The sequence below is a fragment of the Plecotus auritus genome (genome assembly GCF_963455305.1).
Source record: "Plecotus auritus genome assembly, chromosome: 13".
In the NCBI taxonomy this organism is placed as follows: Eukaryota; Metazoa; Chordata; class Mammalia; order Chiroptera; family Vespertilionidae; genus Plecotus; species Plecotus auritus.
In genome coordinates, this window is record NC_137779.1 from 30483598 (window position 1) to 30503992 (window position 20395).

Below are 20395 nucleotides of genomic sequence, written 5' to 3' on the forward strand. Positions count from 1 at the left end.
CCAAAGACAGTGCCTCCAGCTCAGACCGCGCGCCAGGAGAGCAAGACCCGCCCCCCCGCCCCGGCCCGATGCCCAGGCTCCTGCTCCTCCTTTTCAGCGACAGAAGGTACCTCGCCCGTGGCGTCACCTCACCCCTGGCCTCAGCCTCCTGCCAGCTGACGGCTGGGTCCCGTCCAGCCACACCCTGCGTCACTGCCGGCCCAGCAGGTGAGGAGTGAGGAGGAGGTGTCTGGGGTCAGCTGGTGACCCCAAGCGCCTGGCGAGGGCCCAGCCAGGGCAAAGGGCAGGAGGGACAGCGGGAGGGCAGGAGCCACGGGGACAAGAGGACTCCCCGAGGCTGGGCCTGTGGGGAAGAGGTGGGAGAGGGGGCGGGAGAGCCCAGCCAGGGGGGGCCCGGGTGCGGCCGGGCTGAGAGGGAGGTGCACACAAGCAGGCACTCCGCGTGCGCACGCCAATGCCACTGGGGACCCTGCGAGGCAGACCCCAGCTCAGCGGCCCCGGTCTCCATCCTCCCAGCTTTAAAGCGGAAGCCAGCCCTGGCCTGTGTGGCTCAGTGGATAGAACGTCGGCCTGCGGACTGCAGGGTCCCCCGGGTTCGATTCCGATCCAGGGCACCTGCCCAGGGTGCAGGCTCATTTCCCAGTAGGGGGCGTGCAGGAGGCAGCCGATCCATGATTCTCTCTCACCATGGCTGTTTCTGTCTCTCTCTCTCTCCGCCTCCCTTTCTCTCTGAATTCAACAATATATTTTAACACGTTTTTAAAAAACAAAGTGGAAGCTCCTTGTACCAGGCGCCCAAGGCCTGAAAAGGCCGCGGTGCCAGCGGTCACTGCCGAGGCGCCACCCCCCCCAGGGCACCGTGAGCCGCCCCAGCCCTGACCGCCAGGAGAGACAGGCACGGGGCGGGAAGCCGGAGGCAGAGGCACGTCCCCCCGACGGCCCCGGCGCCCTTACCGTGTGGGAGCGGGCGATCTGCACGGGGTAGGAGATGCCGTGGGGCGGGTAGCGGGCCTCGGTGGCCCTCCACGTCTGCGCCACGGGCTGCGTGGACCCCGACATGGCGCTGGCCGTCCAGACGAGCTCCCTCTCAGCGGCCAGTCCTCCTCATCTGCGGGCGGGCGGCCCCGTCACAGGCGCCTGCGAGAAACCGGGAACGAAGCAGGGTCAGCCACGGAGCCCCGTCCTCCCGTCCTCCCGTCCTCTGGGCCGGTGAGGGAGAGGGGGAGGCAGGCACCCCGCCCCATCCTCCTCCCCCTCTTCCCCCTCCACCTTTCTCCCCCCAACGCCCCCTCTTCCTCCCTGCCCACGGAAGGTGTGACATGGCCCTAGAGGAGCCCGGAGCCAACAGTCTGGGCCAGCAGCTCCCCCACAAGCCACGCCAGAAGTGGGGCCACACCACCACCAAGGCCCCCACTGAGCAGACGCAGGACCCACCACGTGGGCGCTGCTCCCATCACCTCCGATGGCCCCCAAGCCTCCCTGGCCCACCTAACCTTACCCCAGGGGACCCCAACTCGTGGGCACTGTACCCACCACCTCCGATGGCCCCCAAGTCCCCCTGGCCCACCCAACCTTACCCCAGGGGACCCCAACTCTGTGGGCACTTCCCCTACCACCTCCGATGGCCCCCAGCCTCCCTGGCCCACCCAACCTTACCCCAGGGGACCCCAACTCTGTGGGCGCTGCCCCCACCACCTCCGATGGCCCCCAAGCCTCCCTGACCCACCCAACCTTACCCCAGGGACCCCAACTCTGTGGGTGCTGTCCCCACCACCTCCGATGGCCCCCAAGTCCCCTCGGGCCACCCTGTCCGGCCGAGCCGCGGCGGGTTTCTGCGTCACGGGGCCCAGTTCTCCGAAAGCACCGGCAGCTCGTGGAAAGCTGGGAGGCCCGTCCCGAGAGGCCCGGCGAGCGGCGTGGGGACGCCATCCGCTCGGGCAGGCGCAGGTCAGAGTGACCCCGGGCAAGGCCGGGCCTGCTGGCCTCCCGGTGACCTCTGCGGAGGGTGACACTCTGACGTGGGAGGACACAGGAGGCTGGCCAGACCCAGCTGGGCGCGGGGCACGGGGCCACACGGGCCACACGGGGACACGGACGAGATCCCCTGGGCCCCCAGACGCTCCGGGGAAGAGAGAGACGGCCGTGTCCACGACGGGAAGAACCTCGAGAAACACCCGCTGGCTCCGCAGACGGGAAACCGGGACCCAGAACAAAGGGAAGACACGAGGGAGCCGGCCGCGTGGCTCCGTGGTTGAGCGTCGACCTATGAACCGGGGGTTCAGGGTTCGATTCCCGGTCGGGGCACAGGCCCGGGTTGGGGGCTCGGTCCCCAGTGGGGGGCGTGCAGGAGGCAGCCGGTGCATGATCCTCTCTCATCCCTGACGTTTCTATCCCTCTCCCTCAATTAAATTTATTCTTTAAAAAAAAGAGAGAGAAAGCAAGCGAGTTCTAGTCGGAAGCCACTTGCACCCAGAAATCTCCGGGGTCCCCCATCCTTCCTGGACCCTTCTCTCCCTTCTCTGCCAGCCCCTGTCCACGCCCCCTGCCCACACCCAGGCCTCCTCCACACGCAGCCACTCAGAAAAAGGGTGTCCCTCAGGTCCCCCCACCCCACACCAGCTCCCCCACCCAGAGCCCAGGAAAAGGCAAGATCTTGGCACAGGGACCCCGCACCGGCTGTTCCATGCGATGGGGAGGGCCGGGCTTGCGGTCACGTGACCAGGTGGACAGGCCGCACCCCAGCTTCCTGCAGGGATGTCCCTCTTCGCCCCGCCCTCCCCCACACCGCTGTCCTCACCACCGTCCTCGGGTGACCTGCCCCTGGGAGGTCTAATGTGGGCGGATATTGGGAGGGAAGATGGAGATCGCCCCCCCGAACCCCAGGGGCCCTGACTGCACCCCACTCCCACCCCACCATCTTTCCTCCCCGGGCTCCGGAATTGGTCACGTGATCCAGGCCTGGCCAATCAGCTTCCTGCTTCCCCGGGCCAGGCCTGCGAGTCTCTCCTGCGCCTCCTGCTGGAGGAACCAGGAACAGGCACGCTCCGCGGGCGCCACCACTGGGGCGGGGGGGGGGGGGGTTGCCAGAACTGCTGAAACGTGCCTGGAGCCTGCAGCCCCGACCCGCTCGCCGGGAAGGTGAGAGGTGAGCCGCCGGTACCCCACGCGCCCCCGTTCCCTCGGAGCTGACGGCACCGACCTTGGAACTGACCTTGGAACTGACTGACCTTGGAACCGCGGCAGGTGGGGGAGCCTCAGAACTCAAAATCGCTGCCAGGCAGGAGCAAAGCCCCCACGGAGCGCCCAGTGGGACAGAGCCCGCCAAGGTGCTCGGAGAAGCCACAGCCCCACGGCGGGGACACGTCTCCCGCAACCCCACCCACAGCCAGCCTGGCACAGGCCAGAGACCCACGGGCGCGGGGGAGCCTGCGGCCAAGGGCTAGCCCACGTTCGTTTCGATGGGACCACTGGCTCCCCCACGAAGAGGCCTGACACCCAGCGCACAGTAGGTGCACATGCAAGAACTGGGGGTCTGAGAGGTTTATTCTCCCCGTTCCGGAGGCCAGAACCCCAAAATCAAGGTGTCAGCAGGGCCCTGCGCCCTCTTCCAGCTCCTGCTGGTCCCAGTGGCCCCTACATTGCGGCCACATCACTGCAGCCACTGCCCCTGATTCTGCCCCGCGCCCCCCCCCACCCCCCCCTCCCCAAGCTCCTCAGCCACAGGCCCCTGCACGGGGGGCGTGTGGGGGGGAGGACTCCGATGTCCCTCGCAGAGCATGCTCGTCCCTTCAGCAGATCGGGGAACCCAGGCTCAGAGGGGGGGACGCACGTGCCCGAGATCACACGGCCGGCAGCGGGCAGGCCTGGCCAGAAAACCGCGGCCGAGGCTCCGGGGCGAGGAGGGGAAGTGGCTGGTGGGAGCCCCGAGGAGGCCCGTCTGCCTCCCGTTGAATCGGTGCGTTTGTGTGCGCTGGACGGCGGCCAAGGAGGCCGGGCCCTGCTCCCCCGCCACGGGGATCCGCTCGAAATCACTTCCTCCTCCGCGTCTCCTGCCCACTTCACGGGAAAAGGAAGAGAAGGAGCCAGAACCCACAGCCCCGAGCAGCCCTCCCCACACAGGGTTCCGCACGGACCTCGGGGCGCCCCGGCAGGGACGTGCTTCCCACGAGACCCAGCTCCTCCACCGGGTCCCCCCCGCGGCACTTTTCTCTGCGGAGGACAGGGGGCCCGGAGGAGAAGCCGGTGTCAGGAGGTGGCGGGTGGGACGCGGGCACCGGCTGTGTGACCTGGCAAACCCCTCCCCCCGCCCGGCCCCTGCCCTGGGGCGGGGAACACAGTGGCCAGCTCAGTGCTGGCTCAGGCGGCCGTGACTGCGTCCCCGGCCCCGGACGCTGGGTTCTAAAGGCTGACCGGCTGGGGTCTCGGGCCCGTCCGCCCCGCTGCCTGGACGGCAGGGAACCACGCCCAGGAGGGAAGGGCCACAGCTCACGGCTCCGAGGACCCGCTGAGTGAAAGCAGCCGGACGCCAAGGACAAACACCCTGGGGTGCCACTCACACGAGGCCCCACCCAAGGGGTCAGGGTCACAGGACCAGGCACCCGGAGGGGTCAGGGTCACAGGACCACGCACCCAGCGGGGTCAGGGTCAACCAGGCACCCGGCGGGGTCAGGGTCAACCACGCACCCGGAGGGGTCAGGGTCACAGGACCAGGCACCCGGCGGGGTCAGGGTCACAGGACCAGGCACCCGGAGGGGTCAGGGTCACAGTAGAAGGGAGGCTCCGGGGGTGGGGACAGGGGGGAGGGCGTTTCACGGGGACTGAGCCTCAGGTTTGCAAGATGAAGACGTTCTGGAGACGATTTATTCTCCTCGTTCTGGAGGCCAGAACCTCCCCGTTCTGGTGGCTGACTGGGCCCTTAAAGCAGGCCGTGCCGGCGACTCTCCTGTTAAGGGTGTTTTGCCACAATTTAAAGAATAAAACTAAAACGAAATACACCAGCCCTGGCCGTTTTGCTCAGCGGTTAGAGTGTCAGCCCTCAGAGCAAAGGGTCTCGGGTTCGATCTCCAGCCCCGGTCTAGGTGCATGCAGGAGGCTACCAGTGGATGTGTCTCTCTCACATCAATATTTCTCTCTCTCTCTCTCTCTCTCTCTCTCTCTCTAAAGATCAATGGAAAAAAAGAGTATCCTCAGGTGAGAAACTTTTTTTTTAAATTTGTTTAATAAATAAAAATATGCCGCACGCCTCCTCCAGGCAGGCCTCCGTGGTTTGCTAGCCAACAGCAGCCAGCTGGGCCTGTGTTGCTGTGGTGCTTCCTCTATCAGGGCTGCCCCAGGAGAGCCTGTTGCCCAGGATGCCACTCAGGGGCCCAGCACTCAGCAGCCCCTCCCAGTCAAGGCCTCATTCGCCTCTGGCCCGCCTCACACACCCCTCGGGCCCTTATGGCCCCCTCCACCCCCGGGCGTCCAGGCCACAGGGCGGGGCGGATCTGACCATCTCTGCCCCTTCTCGCAGGCCAGGGACCCTGCAGCTCCAGGCCAGGCCCTAAGCCGCCCCCTCTCTCCGCCTGCCCGTCTGCAGCCTCCACCCCATCCCCCCGCCTCCCACGGAGACCCCAGAGGGAGGGGGGCCGGCCCCAGGCTGCCGCAGACCTCCCTGCACCAACATCTGGCCTCCGTGTCCGCAGCTGTGCAGCTGCCGGAAATGCCGGCCCCGCCCCGCCCCCACGCACGCAGGCCCTCGAGAACAGCCTTCCGAGGAATGTCTGGGGTCGCCCCAAGAATTCCAGGGCAGCTCTCAGGGGGGCATCCCCACCACATGTGAACAAGGACAAATGTTTCTGCTGGTGGGAAGAGCGCCGCCCGCAGCGGCATCGCCGGCTGGAGCCCACCCACCCGACACCGGCCCTCCCACACCATCCCCCCTCCCCAACCCCCTCCCCCCTCACCTTGAACCAACAGACCGGAGCACGGAGCACGGAGCACGGGCCCACCTCCCACAGGCCTGGCCTGTTTCCACGAGAGGCCCGGGCCGGGGGGAGGGGAGGGCCCCTCTGAGCAGCTGGGTCCAGGGCTGGAATGTGGGTACAGAAGGGCTTATTACCCCAAGGGTGTCTCTGGTCACTCACTGTCTGATGACGGGGTAGGCACGAACCCCAAGACCCTCCAGCCCTTGCAGCCAGGAGTTGGACAGGGACATGGCTTAGGTGCCCAGGGCTGGAAACCTCTCCCTGGGGTGTGTGATTATCCATTTGGGGGGAGGGGGGCCCCCAAGATGAACCCGGTCCCAGGGCAGAAGGAGGAGGGGGGGGCTGTAGATACGATGACCCCACTGAGGTAAGTCCGGGCCCCAAGGAGGGGCCAGTGGGGGCGAATGCTGCTCAGGGGACCCCCGCGTCCAATTCCTTCGGGAGAAGAAAGTCCGATGGGAAGTTGTCTCTGGATTCGCACTTTTTATTTTAATGTATTTATTTATTTTTAATTTCAGAGAGGAAGGGAGAGGGTGAGAGAGAAACATCAACGATGAGAGAGAATCATTGATTGGCTGCCTCCTGCACGCCCCCTCCCCCCCCCACTGGGGATCGAGCCGGCAACCTAGGCATGTGCCCTTGACGGGAATCGAACCCGGGACCTTTCAGTCCACAGGCCGACGCTCCATCCACCACCGAGCCACACCGGCCAGGGCAGCACTTTTTATTTTAAAAACGCGGACTACAAACCCAACCCAGGCACAGCCCGCGGCTCCCGCTGTGACCGGCGGCTCCCGACGTGTGGTCAGCGGGCAGCCACAGGAAGGGGGGAGCAGGACGCTGAGGGGGGCCCGGGGCCAGGCGCGAATGTTCTCCGAGCGCCACAGCCTTGGCGAGGCGGCAGCAGGCAAGTGGTGGCCGGCGCGGGGCCCACTGGCCCCGGGGAATGGCACTGCCCACCCCAGTGGGACACACACTGGCCCCTGACAAGAGGGGCCTGGGCAGGACCCCGACCCGGCCGGTCTCGGACCCATGGGGTGAGCGGGCTGTGGCAACCACACGCCCATGTCCCCTGAGCTCAGTCCTGAACGGGGTGTGTGCAGCAGGCAACCAGGGAATTTTTCTCTCTCACATAAATATTTCTCTCTCTCTCCCACCCTTCCACTCTCTCTCTCTCCAAAGGTTAATGGGGCCCTGGCTGGTGTGGCTCAGTGGAGAGAGCGTCGGCCTGCAGACGGAAGGGTCCCGGGTTCGATTCGGGTCAAGGACACAGGCCCGGGTTGCAGGCTCCATCCCCAGTAGGGGGCGTGCAGGAGGCAGCCGATCAATCAAGGATTCTCTCATCATTGATGTTTCTCTCTCTCTCTCTCTCTTCCTCTCTGAAATCAATAAACGCATATTTTTTTAAAATATATTTTATTGATTTTTTACAGAGAGGAAAGGAGAGGGACAGAGAGCCAGAAAAATCGATGAGAGAGAAACATCGATCAGCTGCCTCCTGCACACCTCCTACTGGGGATGTGCCCGCAACCAAGGTACATGCCCTTGACCGGAATCGAACCCGGGACCTTTCAGTCCACAGGCCGACGCTCTATCCACTGAGCCAAACCGGTTTCGGCAATAAACGCATATTTGAAAAAATAAAATAAAGATCCACGGAAGAAATACCCTCAGGTGACCATATTTTAAAAAAAAAAAAAAAACTTTAATGAATAACTATGCCGCACGCCTCCTCCAGGGAGGCCTCCCTGGTTTGCTGGCCAACCGCATCCAGCTGGGCCTGTGTTGCTGGGGTGGTTCCCCTATCAGGGCTGCCCCAGGAGAGCCTGTTGCCCAGGATGCCTCGGCGGGAGGCTGACCCCGCCTCCCTGGTCTGGCCAAGCAGCACCACGTGCAGCCGATAGAAACAGCCACGAGTCGGAAAATCGAGGCGCTGCCGGACCGCTCCCTCGCTCCCTCCCTCGCTCCCTCCCTCCCAAGGCCCCGGGGAGGGTTCCTCCCGCCTCCTCCAGCTCCTGGCCACGCCACTCCGGTCTCAGCCCGTCTTCAGGGGACCGACCCTTCGTGTGTCTTCGCTTTGTCTCATGTAAGGTCACTGGCCCCCCGAATTCAGGGTGACCTCACCTCAAGCTGCATCTGCAAAGACCCTGTCTCCCACGCAGGTGACATGAGGGAGCCGGGTACCGACAGGTGCGGATGTGTTTGGGGGGCCACCATCCAGCCACTATCCCCCCGGCCACGGCCTTCCCTGGCATGGTTCCCCGCCTGCCCCCCGCCCCCCGACACCGGGCGAGGCCCCGGCAGAATCTCCACGAAGCCGATGAGAGGACAGAGGCGCGGAGACGGGCCGGGGGTTGAACGCAGTCTCTGAGCCGCCCTGCCACACCGCCGCTGGGCTCTGCAGGAAGCGAGGGCCTCACCCCCACGCCAGTGGCACACTCACGCCCACCTCCCAGGCCCCCAGGAGGCTGGAAGGGGTTCGGCACAGGGGCTGGGTGCGTCTCAGTCTCCCGTGTCAGGGGGAGCAAATCCCGCCCCCAGGGGCGGAGGGGGGCGGAGGGGAGCCTCGGGCCCTGGTAAACCTTCAGCCCACACAGCTGCCCAGCCTGCCAGAAAGGGCCCATTATGACCTCACGGGCCGGGAATGATGTGATTAGCCTGGGAAGGAGGCTGCACCCCGACAAAGGGCTCGTTGTCATGCAAATGCCCGTCGGGAGGAAGGGGGGCACCCCCCCACCCGCCCCCCACCCCCGCCTCCCAGCTCAGAGCCCTCGGAGAAGTCCACGCCGCCTTCCAGAGGAGAGCGGGCAAGGCGGGCGTCTCCGGACTCAGGTCTGGACGGAACAGGGCGCTCTAGGCCTGGGCCAGGGGCGGAGCCACATTCCCAGAGACCAGCCCCGCCTGGACCCGGGTTCCAGTCCCGCCTCCTCTAAGCTGAGCCACTGCCCCGGGGAGACCGGGAGCAAGAGCAGGAGAGGGAGCCGTCGGCTTACAGCGCGGAGCATCACCCCGGCACACCCACGGCACCCGGCTCCCCCAGGATGAGCGAGTCGCACCCCGAAGGGCCTGCTCGCCGCCCCGCAGAGGGCAGGGGTCCGAGGGGAACCAGGACCCACCCAGCGAACAGCAGGGAAACCCGCAGCCCAGAGGGCAGAGCGAGGAGGCAGAGCTCAACGCGCGACAGCACCGGGGCCAAGTCCCACGTGGGCTTGGCTGCGAGGTAGGTGGTTGGCCCGTAGGGAGGTCAGAGGTCGAGGCTGCCTGGTTCTCACAGGCCCTGAGCCCCGCCCCTTGTCCTGACTCCTTCCCTGGCCTCCAGGGAGGAGCAAAGGAGGGAGCTGAGGCTCCGGAAGGCCCGGGTGGCCCAGCCCGGAACCGCCCCCTGGGCAGGGGGGACCGTGAGCGCCCTCCCTCCCCGTGGCTGAGGCGGGAAGAAATGAAGCAGCGCCAGACACACCAGGGGGACAGTGACACCGCTCCGCACGCACCGACCCATTTAACCCTCCCACGAGCCCGAGCGGGTACCCCACACTGATCCCCTTCACAGGTGAGGAAACGGAGGCGTGGCGGGGCGAAGCCACTGGCTCTCATCCACGCAGCCACCAAGGGGCAGGTGTGCACTCGAACCCAGGACAGCCCGGCCTCCCAGGGCTTCGTCTGTCTATGGCAGCCGTGGGCAAACTACGGCCCGCGGAGCCGAAAGAGCGGAGGGTTCTCTTGCTCTCCCCTCCGCTCCTTTACTTTGAATTTATATTCGTTCACACAAACACTCCATCCATGCTTTTGTTCCGGCCCTCCGGTCCAGTTTAAGAACCCATGGTGGCCCTCGAGTCAAAAAGTTTGCCCACCCCTGTTCTATGGCATCACTGTGGACTCACACGTAGCTGCTCAAAATAACACAGAGATCCCGTGCGCCCCGCAGCCAGCTTCCCCCCACCAGACCGTCCCTACAGAACTACACACGGGTCAACGTCAACCGCGTAACCAGGAAACCAACGCTTATTCAGATCTCACCGGTTTACACACAGTGTGCGTTCATGTGTGTATGTGTGTGTGCATGTGTGTGCATGTCTGTGTGCACGTGTGTATGTGCATGTGTGTATGTGTGTGCATGTGGGTCAATGTCAACCGCGTAACCAGGAAACCAACACTTATTCAGATCTCACCGGTTTACACACAGTGTGTGTTCATGTGTGTATGTGTGTGTGCATGTGTGTGCATGTCTGTGTGCACGTGTGTGTGTGCATGTGTGCATGTGTGTGCATGTGGGTCAATGTCAACCGCGTAACCAGGAAACCAACGCTTATTCAGATCTCACCGGTTTACACACAGTGTGCGTTCATGTGTGTATGTGTGTATGTGTGTGTGCATGTGTGTGCATGTCTGTGTGCACGTGTGTATATGCATGTGTGTGTGTGCATGTGGGTCAATGTCAACCCTGTAACCAGGAAACCAACGCTTATTCAGATCTCACTGGTTTACACACAGTGTGTGTTCATGTATCTATGTGTGTGTGCATGTGTGTATGTGTGTGCATGTGTGTCTGTGTTCAGCTCAGCACTTTTTATTTATTTCCTTTTTGGCTGTTACTTATTTAATCCTCACCGGAGGATATTTTTCCATTGATTTTGAGAGAGAGTGGAAGAGAGAGGGAGGGACCGAGAGAAACATGGATGTGAGAGAGACACATCGATGGGTTACCTCCTGCATGCACCCTGACCAGGGCCCGGGCCGGGGAACCTGCAACCGAGGTAGGTGCCCTTGACCGGAATCGAACCCGGGACCCTTCAGTTCACAGGCTGACACTCCAGCCACTGAGCCACGCCAGCCAGGATGTACATATGCTTTTTTTAAAAAAATGTTTTTAGCCAAAACCGGTTTGGCTCAGTGGATAGAGCGTCGGCCTGCGGACTGAAGGGTCCCGGGTTCGATTCCGGTCAAGGGCATGTACCTCGGTTGCGGGCACGTGCCCAGTAGGAGGTGTGCAGGAGGCAGCTGATCGATGTTTCTCTCCCATCGATGTTTCTAACTCTCTATCCCTCTCCCTTCCTCTGTAAAATATCAATAAAATATATATTTTTTTTAAAAAAATGTTTTTACTGATTTTAGAGAGAGAAGGAAGAGGGAGAGAGAGATGAAACATCCCTGATGAGAGAGAGTCCTTGATCAGCCAGCTGCCTCCTGCACGCCCCCCCACCGGGGATCGAGCCCGCAATCCAGGCACGTGCCCTGACCGGGAATCGAACCGGCAACCTCCTGGTGCACGGGGCGACGCGCAGCCACTGATCCACGCCGGCCGGGCCGGCCCTATGCCCTTTTACCTCCGTGCAGCGTGGCCACCACGGTCCACAGAAGAAGGTCCCAGCCTAAGGGTCCCCTGAGTGACCGGTGGGAGGGGTCGAGTCCAGTGAGGAGGACTTGGGGACAGCAAGGGGCACGCATGGAGCCCCTGAGAGAGGGCACAGCCTTCCCCAGGGTCCCCAGACAGAGGGTAAGGACCATCAGACAGCAGGCGGCTGGCGTGGGCGCCTGGTCGGGAGGGGAACTCCTCACACTCCTGCTGGCCCGAGGAAGAGGCTCCGAGCCAGCCGCCAGCCCAGCATCCGGTGTCCCTTACAGACTCACACGCTGCCACCCTCCCCCGCCCCCCGTGAGAGCACCGGCCCGGCCCGGACCCCACGGACACTATCGGGGTGCTGAGCTCAGGTTTGGTGGGAGACAGGACAGAGCAGGCCTATGCTAGGGGAGCCCCGGGGACCGTGGCCCAGGACCAAGAATCTAGGGACCCAGGACCCTCTAACTCTCGGGGCTGGGGTTCCCACATCTATAAGATGGGGGGGCAGGGGCCCTCGACAAGGAAGAAAAGAAAAATCGCTGGAGACTTAAGTAGCTAACACAGCCCTGGCCGTGTGGCTCAGTGGATAGAGCATCGGCCTGCGGACTGAAGGGTCCCGGGTTCGATACCGGTCAAGGGCACATGCCCGGGTTGCGGGCTCGATCCCCAGTGGGAGGCGTGCCAGGAGGCAGCCAGTCAATGATTCTCTCTCATTATGGATCAGGGGGGTCCTCAAACTTTTTAAACAGGGGGCCAGTTCACTGTCCCTCAGACCGTTGGAGGGCCGGATTATAGTTTAAAAAAAAAACTATGGCCGAAACCGGTTTGGCTCAGTGGATAGAGCGTCGGCCTGCAGACTGAAGGGTCCCGGGTTCGATTCCGGTCAAGGGCATGTACCTGGTTGTGGGCACATCCCCAGTGGGAGGTGTGCAGGAGGCAGCTGATCGATGTTTCTCTCTCATCGATGTTTCTAACTCTCTATCCCTCTCCCTTCCTCTCTGTAAAATATCAATAAAATATATTTTTTTTAAAAAAACACAAAAAACTATGAACAAATTCCTATGCGCACTGCGGGCCCGGGACGCGTCAGCTGCTAAGCAGGACAAGGCAGCGGCCCCCGGCGGGCTGGATACATGTCCTCGGCGGGCCGCGTGTGGCCCGCGGGCTGTAGTTTGAGGACCCCTGTATGTTTCTCTCTCTCTCTCCCTTCCTCTCTGAAATCAATAAACATATGTATTTTTTTTAATATCTAACTCAAACCCAAGCCCGTGTGCACACCTTCGGGCAACCACAGACCCCGGCTGAGTAGGGCCCTACAGACGGGCCTGGGTTTCCCCGGGCAAACCTACGGCGGCTCACACTGCAGGGATGAGAGAACGGAGGCTCTCAGAGGTCCCAGGACGTTCTCTGACCGGCCCAAGGTCATTCGTGCCTGTCGGGGGGGGCGGGAGGGACGTTTATTAGCCCCCGTTAGCCACACAACCCTTGGTGGGGTGGAGACAGGGGGCGCGTCCATTTCTCAGATGGGAAAACTGAGGCGGAGGGAAGCGATCTGTCCCAGGTCGCACAGGCAGGAAGCATTTGGCTGGGACGTGAGCCCTGCAGCGGACAGGAGCCACAGATCCTCTTCCATCACCCCACAAGCCCTGCCTGACACCCTTCATGGCCCCATCTCACCGACGAGGACACCGAGGAGCCCCCACGGGTGAGGTGAGGCCACCTGGTCTGGAAAGAGGGGTAGAACCGGGATCCGAACCCGGACGGTGGCAAGCAAGCCAGCACTGGCGTGTGGGACGCAGACCCACCAGCCCCCCACCAGCCCCCCACCAGCAGGGGCGCGCCCAGATCTCAGGACACGTCGCTCCCTCACCCCCGCCGCCCGCCCGCCACTGAAGGCTCCTTGTGAGCTCGGGGCCCTTCCAACTTTCCAGTGTTTACCCCGCTGCCGCTGCCAGGGCCCTGGGCAAGCCCGGGCCGGTGGCGCTGATTTCAAACCAGACACGGGCACCCAGCCAAGCGCCACCGTGGTGGGAGCCGGGGACGCCGCAGCGCTGCCTGCACCTGGCCCCCTCCCCCGCTGCACCCCCGAGTCCCAGGCCGCCCCTGGGGCCGATGCCAACGAGGAGAAGACCGGGACCACCCAGACCCTCGGCACTGCCTGCAGCCCCGGGGAAGCCGCCCGGTCCCACCCCTCCGTCCCCTCCCTCGATGGACAGCCGCCAAGAGGCGCTGCCCACCGCCCGCCCCCCGGCCGCCCGCCCCCCGGCCACCCGCCCCCTCGCGCCTTTTCCGGGGCTAGGGCCCCTCCCGCGGATACGGCGGCCGGCCCATTGTCCGAGCCACCGGCGGCACCGGGTCCACGCGGCCCCGTCCTGGGCCACCTCATCGGGCAGAACCGGGCGCCTGCCCCACGAGCCACCGGCCTCCCCGAGGGTGACCCCGGCCCAGGGCCCAGCCCCCCGCGGGCCTGGCGGCGTCCCTGCCCACCCTCCCTCCCCGCCTGCCCACCCCAGATCCCGGGAACTTCTCTTACCGAGCACATGACCAGCCGTTCACTCGCGTCAGTTCCAAACACAACTTGAAGGAAACTCTCCCACAAAAAGGAAAAAAAAAAGCGAGAGAGAGAGAGAGAGAGAGAGAAAGGAAGGCGAGGACGCGCCAGCGGTGGGTCGGCGGAGTCCACGCCTGCTCCACCGTCTGCCAGGAGACACCCCGCGTCCAATGTCAAACCATCCTCCCCGCAGGCCAGACCCGAGGGGCGGCCCCTCCAGCCGCGCCTTCCCGCGAGACTACGGGCTCCCCAGGATGGGGAGGCCCCGAGGCCCCGCTGCAGCCAGGCCGCCCCCCCCCCATCCAGGTCCCGCGACGCCCCCCGAGACAGGGCCCGCCGGCCACGGGGGCCAGCCCGCGGCCGCCCACGAGGTCAGGCCCGGGCGGTCCCTCCTGCCTCCGGCCACTCGGGCCCATAAACACGGGGAATTACATAAGTCCACTCCTCTTGTCGGGGAGCCAAAAGTAAGCGCCTTTTTTTTTCCCCAGCCTTGGCAGTAAGTAATAATTCCTCATCGCCATGGCAACCCTGGCGGGCCGCCAGCCGCCACTCAGGAGCTGAGACACTGGGAGGCCTTTTTATAGCTCGGCAGCCGGCCGGCCTCTTCAGCGGGCCCGCTCTGCTCCGATCGCTCGCGGGCTCCCGGCCGCATTCCCCTCTTTAACCCGTTTCCTCCCAGCGGGACCCCGCCCGCCCCCCGCCCCAGGGGGGGCCTGGTGAGCCTGAGCCGCTGCCCCTGTCCCTTCCCGCCCTCCGGTCTCGGGGCGACATAGACAGGGAGCCGCTCGCCTGGATATTGCTGTCCTCCCCGCAACCTCAGGAGAAACACGCGGGACCCTCCCCTCGGAGTTAGGAACAGGGGTCATCGCGGCGACAGGCCCGGAGGGCGGGGACACACACACACACATATGCACACGCACGCACACACATGCACACGCACGCACACGCACGCACAGGCCAGCACGGGTGGTCGGGGGTCAGCCAGGGCTCTGACCTTCGGCGGCGATGGGCGGCGTGCATCAGACAAGTGGGAGCTTTTCTCGGGGTGTCGGGGTCCCCCCGGCGGCGTTGGCCCAGGACAGCACCCTGAGCTGTACGGGTGCAGGGGAGCCCCCCGGCGGAGGCGCGGCGCGTGCCAAGGCCCGGAGGCCGGACGGAGTCGGGTGCGTGGCTGAAGCAGAGAGAAGGCTGGTGTGGCCCGGGGCAGGGGTCACGGGGGGAGAGTTAGAAGAGGTCAGGGAGTAACAGGAAGTGGGGGGCTTGCGGGGGGGGGGTAGCAAATGAGGGCGCTTCCAAGAGGAAACATCATACTCAGGGCCACACGTCCTGGGTGCCCCGCGCCACGGGTGCCGGGCCCCACCCCCGCAGACGGGGAGGAAGCAGCCCAGGGAGGTCAAGGGGCTGCCCCGGGGCCGCACAGCTGGCAAGTGGCTGTGGTCTGAACTGGGTCAGCCGGCTTGCCCCGGCCACGCCACATGCTATGGTCAGCAGGAGTCACAGGGGATTGGGGGCGGGGTGGGGGGGGTCCGACGTGCATGCCACGAGGGTCCGTGGCCGCTGCACTAGCGGGGACACCCAGGTCGGAGACCGCGCGTGTCAACTTCCATCCGCTCGCCCCTCGGGGGGCTCCCCCCGCCCCCGCTTTCCCCAAGAAAACGCCGGCCCTGGAAGCCAAGGCGGGGGGCGGGGGGGGGGTGCTCCCCTCCAAGGCCGCCTTTTGGAGGTGGTGGGGAAACGGAGGCACCCACAGGCGCGAGGGAGCGAGCAGAAGCCGCGTGCGTAGACCACAGGTCCCGGCGCCGCCGTCCCGCCGCCGGCTGGCTCTCGCCGTGACCCCGCGGGGAGACCACAGAACTCGGGAACAGCGGGCCAAACCCAAAGCCGGCCAGGAAGCGCAGCCCCGGGCGGCGGGGCAGGACTCACCGGTTCCTTTTGTTCTCCTCTGCTTGTTTTGGACGCGGGCCCCGCGCAGTCCCGACCTCCGCCGAGGCCGGTCCCGGAATCCTCCTGGAATGCGGAGATACTCCCCCCAAATCCTGAGCTTCAGGCAGGGTCGTGGCCTGGCTGTGTCACCCCCGGAGGACGCTGGGCAGTTGGGGGGGGGGGCGGGGAGGGGGGGGACGGCGAACCTGACCCAGCCCCACGCCACACCCTCTTTAGACGGAGCCACTTGGCGAAGGAATTCTCCCCGCCCCACGCCTCCGACGGTCGCCGTCCCCACGGGCCGCCACGTCCAGAGACCCGACTGCGGGCAGAGCTTCAGGGGCCGTGGGAGAGACCCGTGACGGGGACACACACACAGGGGCACGGGTGGCGAGGGAGGGGGTTCCGGTTCCAAAAGGAGGCAGCGGGGGCCCGCCCTGGCCGCCCCGGAGAAGGCCCCTTCCTGCAGGCCGCCCTGAGTGGCTCCCGGTGCCTCTCGGGGGGAAGGGGATGGGGCGCCTGGGGGTCTGTTTGGGGCGGGCTCAGGCGGGAGGGGGGACAGGGCGGGCGTGGGCGCCTCAAGGTGCTCAGGGTATCGCCGCAGCTCCGGGCCTGGATCCCTGGAATCGTGTGGCGAGGAGAGAGGGGGGACCCGGGCGTTTCATGATGCCGGATGGGGAGTCTCGACTGTGGTGGGGTGACTGGGCTGACCCAGCGCAGACCACAGCCAGTTGGCAGCTGTGTGGCCCGGGACAGGCCTCTCAACCTCTCCGGACCCTTCCCTCCCCTGTGTGCGGGGTTCAGAATCGCACCCGCCTTTGGCTGTGCTTTTGGGGACGTGGCCTTGTTTGGACAAAGGGTCTCTGCAGATGTGACCAGTTAAGGACGGAGAGATCATTCCAGCCGACGATGGGCCCGATCTTCGATGGCCAAGTCCTTACGGAAGACACAGAGGAGAGATGGGAGTGACCGATGGGGGCGCTTGGAGCGACCTGGACGAGGCCCGAGAGGACCCTCTCCCATCAGCTGGAGGGAGCCGGCCTGCCGCTCCTGGAGTTCGGGCAGAGCGACCGGACCGGCACCCGGCTCGTCCGAGGAAGCCTGCCCTGACCACAGACTCGGACCGCGTTTCGCTCCGGGGGACCTACACTCTGTGCCCGTGACCCTCGCCCCCCTCGACGACGTGTTTCCCTGACTCTCTAAACACTAAACCCGAAACGCACGGACGATGCCCTACGAATGCCCCGAACACCCCACGTCCCCAGTACACGTCAATCAACCCACCAGCAAAGGAACAAAACGGAGAAATCAAAAGCCATTCCCCTCCCTCATTTCCGCCCTCAATGGGGCCAAGGGCCCACGGAACAGCCTCAGATCCGGAACCACCCCCGGGGCGCCCGGCCCCGCTCCAGCCCTGTCAGCCCCTCAGCCTTCCGGACCACGGTGGCCACAGGGCCTTTGCACGTGCTGCTCCCCCTGCCTAGAGGGCTCACCCCTCTTCCTTTCGTGCTGGTTCCTCCTCGGGCACCAGTCGCAGCTGCAATGCCACCTCCTCAGAGACCACCTCGATTCTTCTCCCTAAATTGAGTGCCCACTTCCCCCCCACCCACGACCACCCCCCCCATCCCCGGTCTGGCCGGCGTGGCTCAGGGGTTGAGTGTCAACCTAGGACAGGGGTGGGCAAACTTTTTGACTCGAGAGCCACCATGGGTTCTTAAACTGGACCAGAGGGCCGGAACAAAAGCATGGATGGAGTGTTTGTGTGAACGAATATAAATTCAAAGTAAAGGAGCGGAGGGGAGAGCAAGAGAACCGGATAGAACAGCCGGATCCGGCCCGCGGGCCGTAGTTTGCCCAAGGCTGACCTAGGAGGTCTCAGTTCGATTCCCAGTCAAGGGCACAGGCCCGGATTGTGGGTTCGATCTCCAGTGTGGGGGGGCGGGGGGCATGCAGGAGGCAGTCGATGCATGATTCTCTCTCATCGTTTATGTTTCTCTCTCTCCCTCTCCCTTCCTCGCTGAAATCAATAAAAATATTTTTTAAAAGTAAATAAATAAAGTGGTGCCGCCGACACCAGAGCTGCCCTCCCCCCGTGACCCTGAGCTCTTCCACAGCCAGCACCTCTCGGCTCTAGGACCCACCAGCCTGTGGGACCCACAAGGCCCTGGCATCTTGTTTGCGGTGTACCCTGCTCCCCGCTCCCCGCCCCCGGGAGGCCCCGGGGACACCAGGCTGGCTGCAGGGAGCAGGAACTGACCCCTCCTGTCCTGACCCGTCCGGCCGAGCACAGCGCAGCCGCCTGGGGGCCTCTGTGCCGCATGGAGCCTGGCCCGCGGCCGGGGCGGCCCTGCCAGGAGGTGCGGTCTGGCCCCAGGCTCAGGGAGGGCGCAGGTGGCACCGGCCCCGAACCCCACAGCACACAGCGGCGTCACGGAGTGAAGCTGGAAGATGGCTCTAAGGATGGCGATCCCGGGACCTCCCCGCCCCCCGCAGGCCCGGCAGAGCCCACGGAGCCGGCAGCTCAAAGCCCCGGGAAGCGAGAGGAAGGAGCGAGGAAGAAGCCGTTGTCGTTGCAGCCAATGGGCTTGCGAGGGGAGCACGCCGAGCGCAGGTGTACTGGGCGGTCCCGGGCAGCTCCCGTTTGGGTTTCTGGCCTTCGTGGGAGGGACAAGGCGGTCATCTCGGCACCGCCCTAAATCGGCACGTCCTCCGAAGGGCAAGTGGCCTGGCCGGGGTGGCTCAGTGGGTAGAGCGCCGGCCTGCGGACCGAAGGGTCCCGGGTTCGATTCCGGTCAAGGGCACCGGGCCTGGGCCCTGGTCGGGGCGCGTGCAGGAGGCCACCCATCGATGTGTTTCTCTGTCTCTCTCTCTCTTTCTCTCTCTCTCTCTTCCACACTCTCTAAAAATCAATAGAAAAATATCCTTGGATGAGGATTTTTAAAAATTTTTTTTTTTTTTTTTAAAAAAAGGGCCCTGCTGAAAAGTCATCCAAAAATGCAGGAAATCCGAGCAGGAGAGAGGGAAGGGCGTGGCCCGGGCAGCAGCGGGGTGAGGATCCCACTGCTGTGTGACCTCAGGCAGGGCACTCACCCTCCCTGGCCGTTTCCTGGCCGATAAAGTCAGATAAGGATAATCTCTGCTTCCCGGGGCTCCGTAAGATTAAGGAAATTAGAAAGCGCAACGCGGTGACTATTGTCCACTGTTATTATCATCACTGCTGTCCTGCAACCGTCTCAAACCTCACGTAGGTTTATAACCCCGACTGCAGGCTGGAGACAAGACTACCTGGACCCCTGGGGCTCGCTGGGATCCATGGAAGGTTGCACCGCCCTCCTCCCCTCTTCCTCCTCCCCCTGCTCCCCCCTCCTCCCCCTCCTCCTCCTCCCCCTTCCTCCCCTCCCTCCTCCTCCCCCTCCTCCCTCCTCATCCCCTCCCTCCCTCCTCCTCCTCCTCTCCCTCCTCCCTCCTCCCTCCTCCTCCTCCCCCTTCCTCATCCCCTCCCTCCTCCTCCTCCCCCTCCTCCCCCTCCTCCCTCCTCCTCCTCCCCTCCCTCCTCCTCCTCCCCCTCCTCCCTCTTCCTCTCCCTCCTCCTCATCCCCTCCCTCCCTCCTCCTCCTCCTCCCTCTTCATCCCCCCTCCCTCCTCCTCTCCCTCCTCCTCCTCCTCCCCCTCCTCCCTCTTCCTCATCCCCTCCCTCGCTCCTCCTCCCCCTCCTCCTCCTCCCCCTCCTCCCTCCTCCTCATTCCCTCCCTCCTCCTCATCCCTTCCCTCCTCATCCCCTCCCTCCCTCCTCCCCTCTCGTCCCTCCTCCTCCTCCTCCCCTCCTCCTCCTCCCCCTCCTCCCTCCTCCTCCTCCCCTCCCTCCTCCTCCTCCCCTCTCTCCTCCTCATCCCTCCCTCCTCCTCATCCCCTCCCTCCTCCTCCTCCTCCCCTCCCTCCTCCCTCCTCCCTCGGGCTGGGGGCAGGGACTACAATCAGACATCAGATGGAAGGAGACACCCTTCGGAAAGAGACACCCGTCGGAGCCAGAGATTAAAAACAAGTCGCGTTCTCGGGCAGGCATCCATCCTTAATTACCAACTTGATGTAATGAGGCGGCCCACTAACTCGGTTACTCGCTTACTGACAGGACTGCGTATTTCATTTGCGGGCCTCCTTCCCGAAAAGTCATCTTAGCGAGCCCTCCTCGGCGAGGGAGGAGGGGGAGGAGGCCCATCAGTCCCCACGCCGCGCCCACGTGTCACCCTCCGGCCTCACCCCAAGACGGCTCCCCCAAGGCCTGGTGACGGTGCCCAAGGCCCGACACGCGCGCGGCGGTCTCGGTGCCGACGAACAGTGTGTGACCCACAGGGGCCCCTCCCTCACCCCCTCCGATCTCCCGCAGACCAAGCCCCGAGGACCCTCTGGACCCGCACACACACCCAAGCAGCTGAAGGGCTGGTAGGCCCCGGCTCGAAGGAGGACAGAGAGCGCTCAGCTCTTGCCCAATGACCTTAGATCGGTCCCCGGAGCTGCCAGAGCCTCCGTCACCCCGTCTGTAAGATGGGAGTGTTCACACACAACACCCACAGCCGGCTAACAGGGAAACCCAGAGGCGGCCGGCTCCCCAGCGCCCCTCCT

General features: G+C 64.5%; 1 protein-coding gene across 18 annotated transcripts in view; it reads right to left on the reverse strand.

The window, feature by feature from the left end:
• NCOR2 (nuclear receptor corepressor 2) overlaps positions 1-20395 on the reverse strand; it is a 158761-nt gene that overhangs the window by 115414 nt on the left and 22952 nt on the right. For 17 of the 18 annotated variants that reach the window (XM_080650540.1, XM_080650549.1, XM_080650545.1 and 14 more), the window contains one exon: positions 955-1137. In XM_080650540.1, the coding sequence (XP_080506666.1) occupies positions 955-1059 (105 nt within the window). In that variant the 5' untranslated portion in view covers positions 1060-1137. Of the gene's footprint in view, positions 1-954; positions 1138-13834; positions 13964-20395 lie in introns of those variants that run through there. The other variant, XM_080650547.1, reaches the window with a different exon arrangement.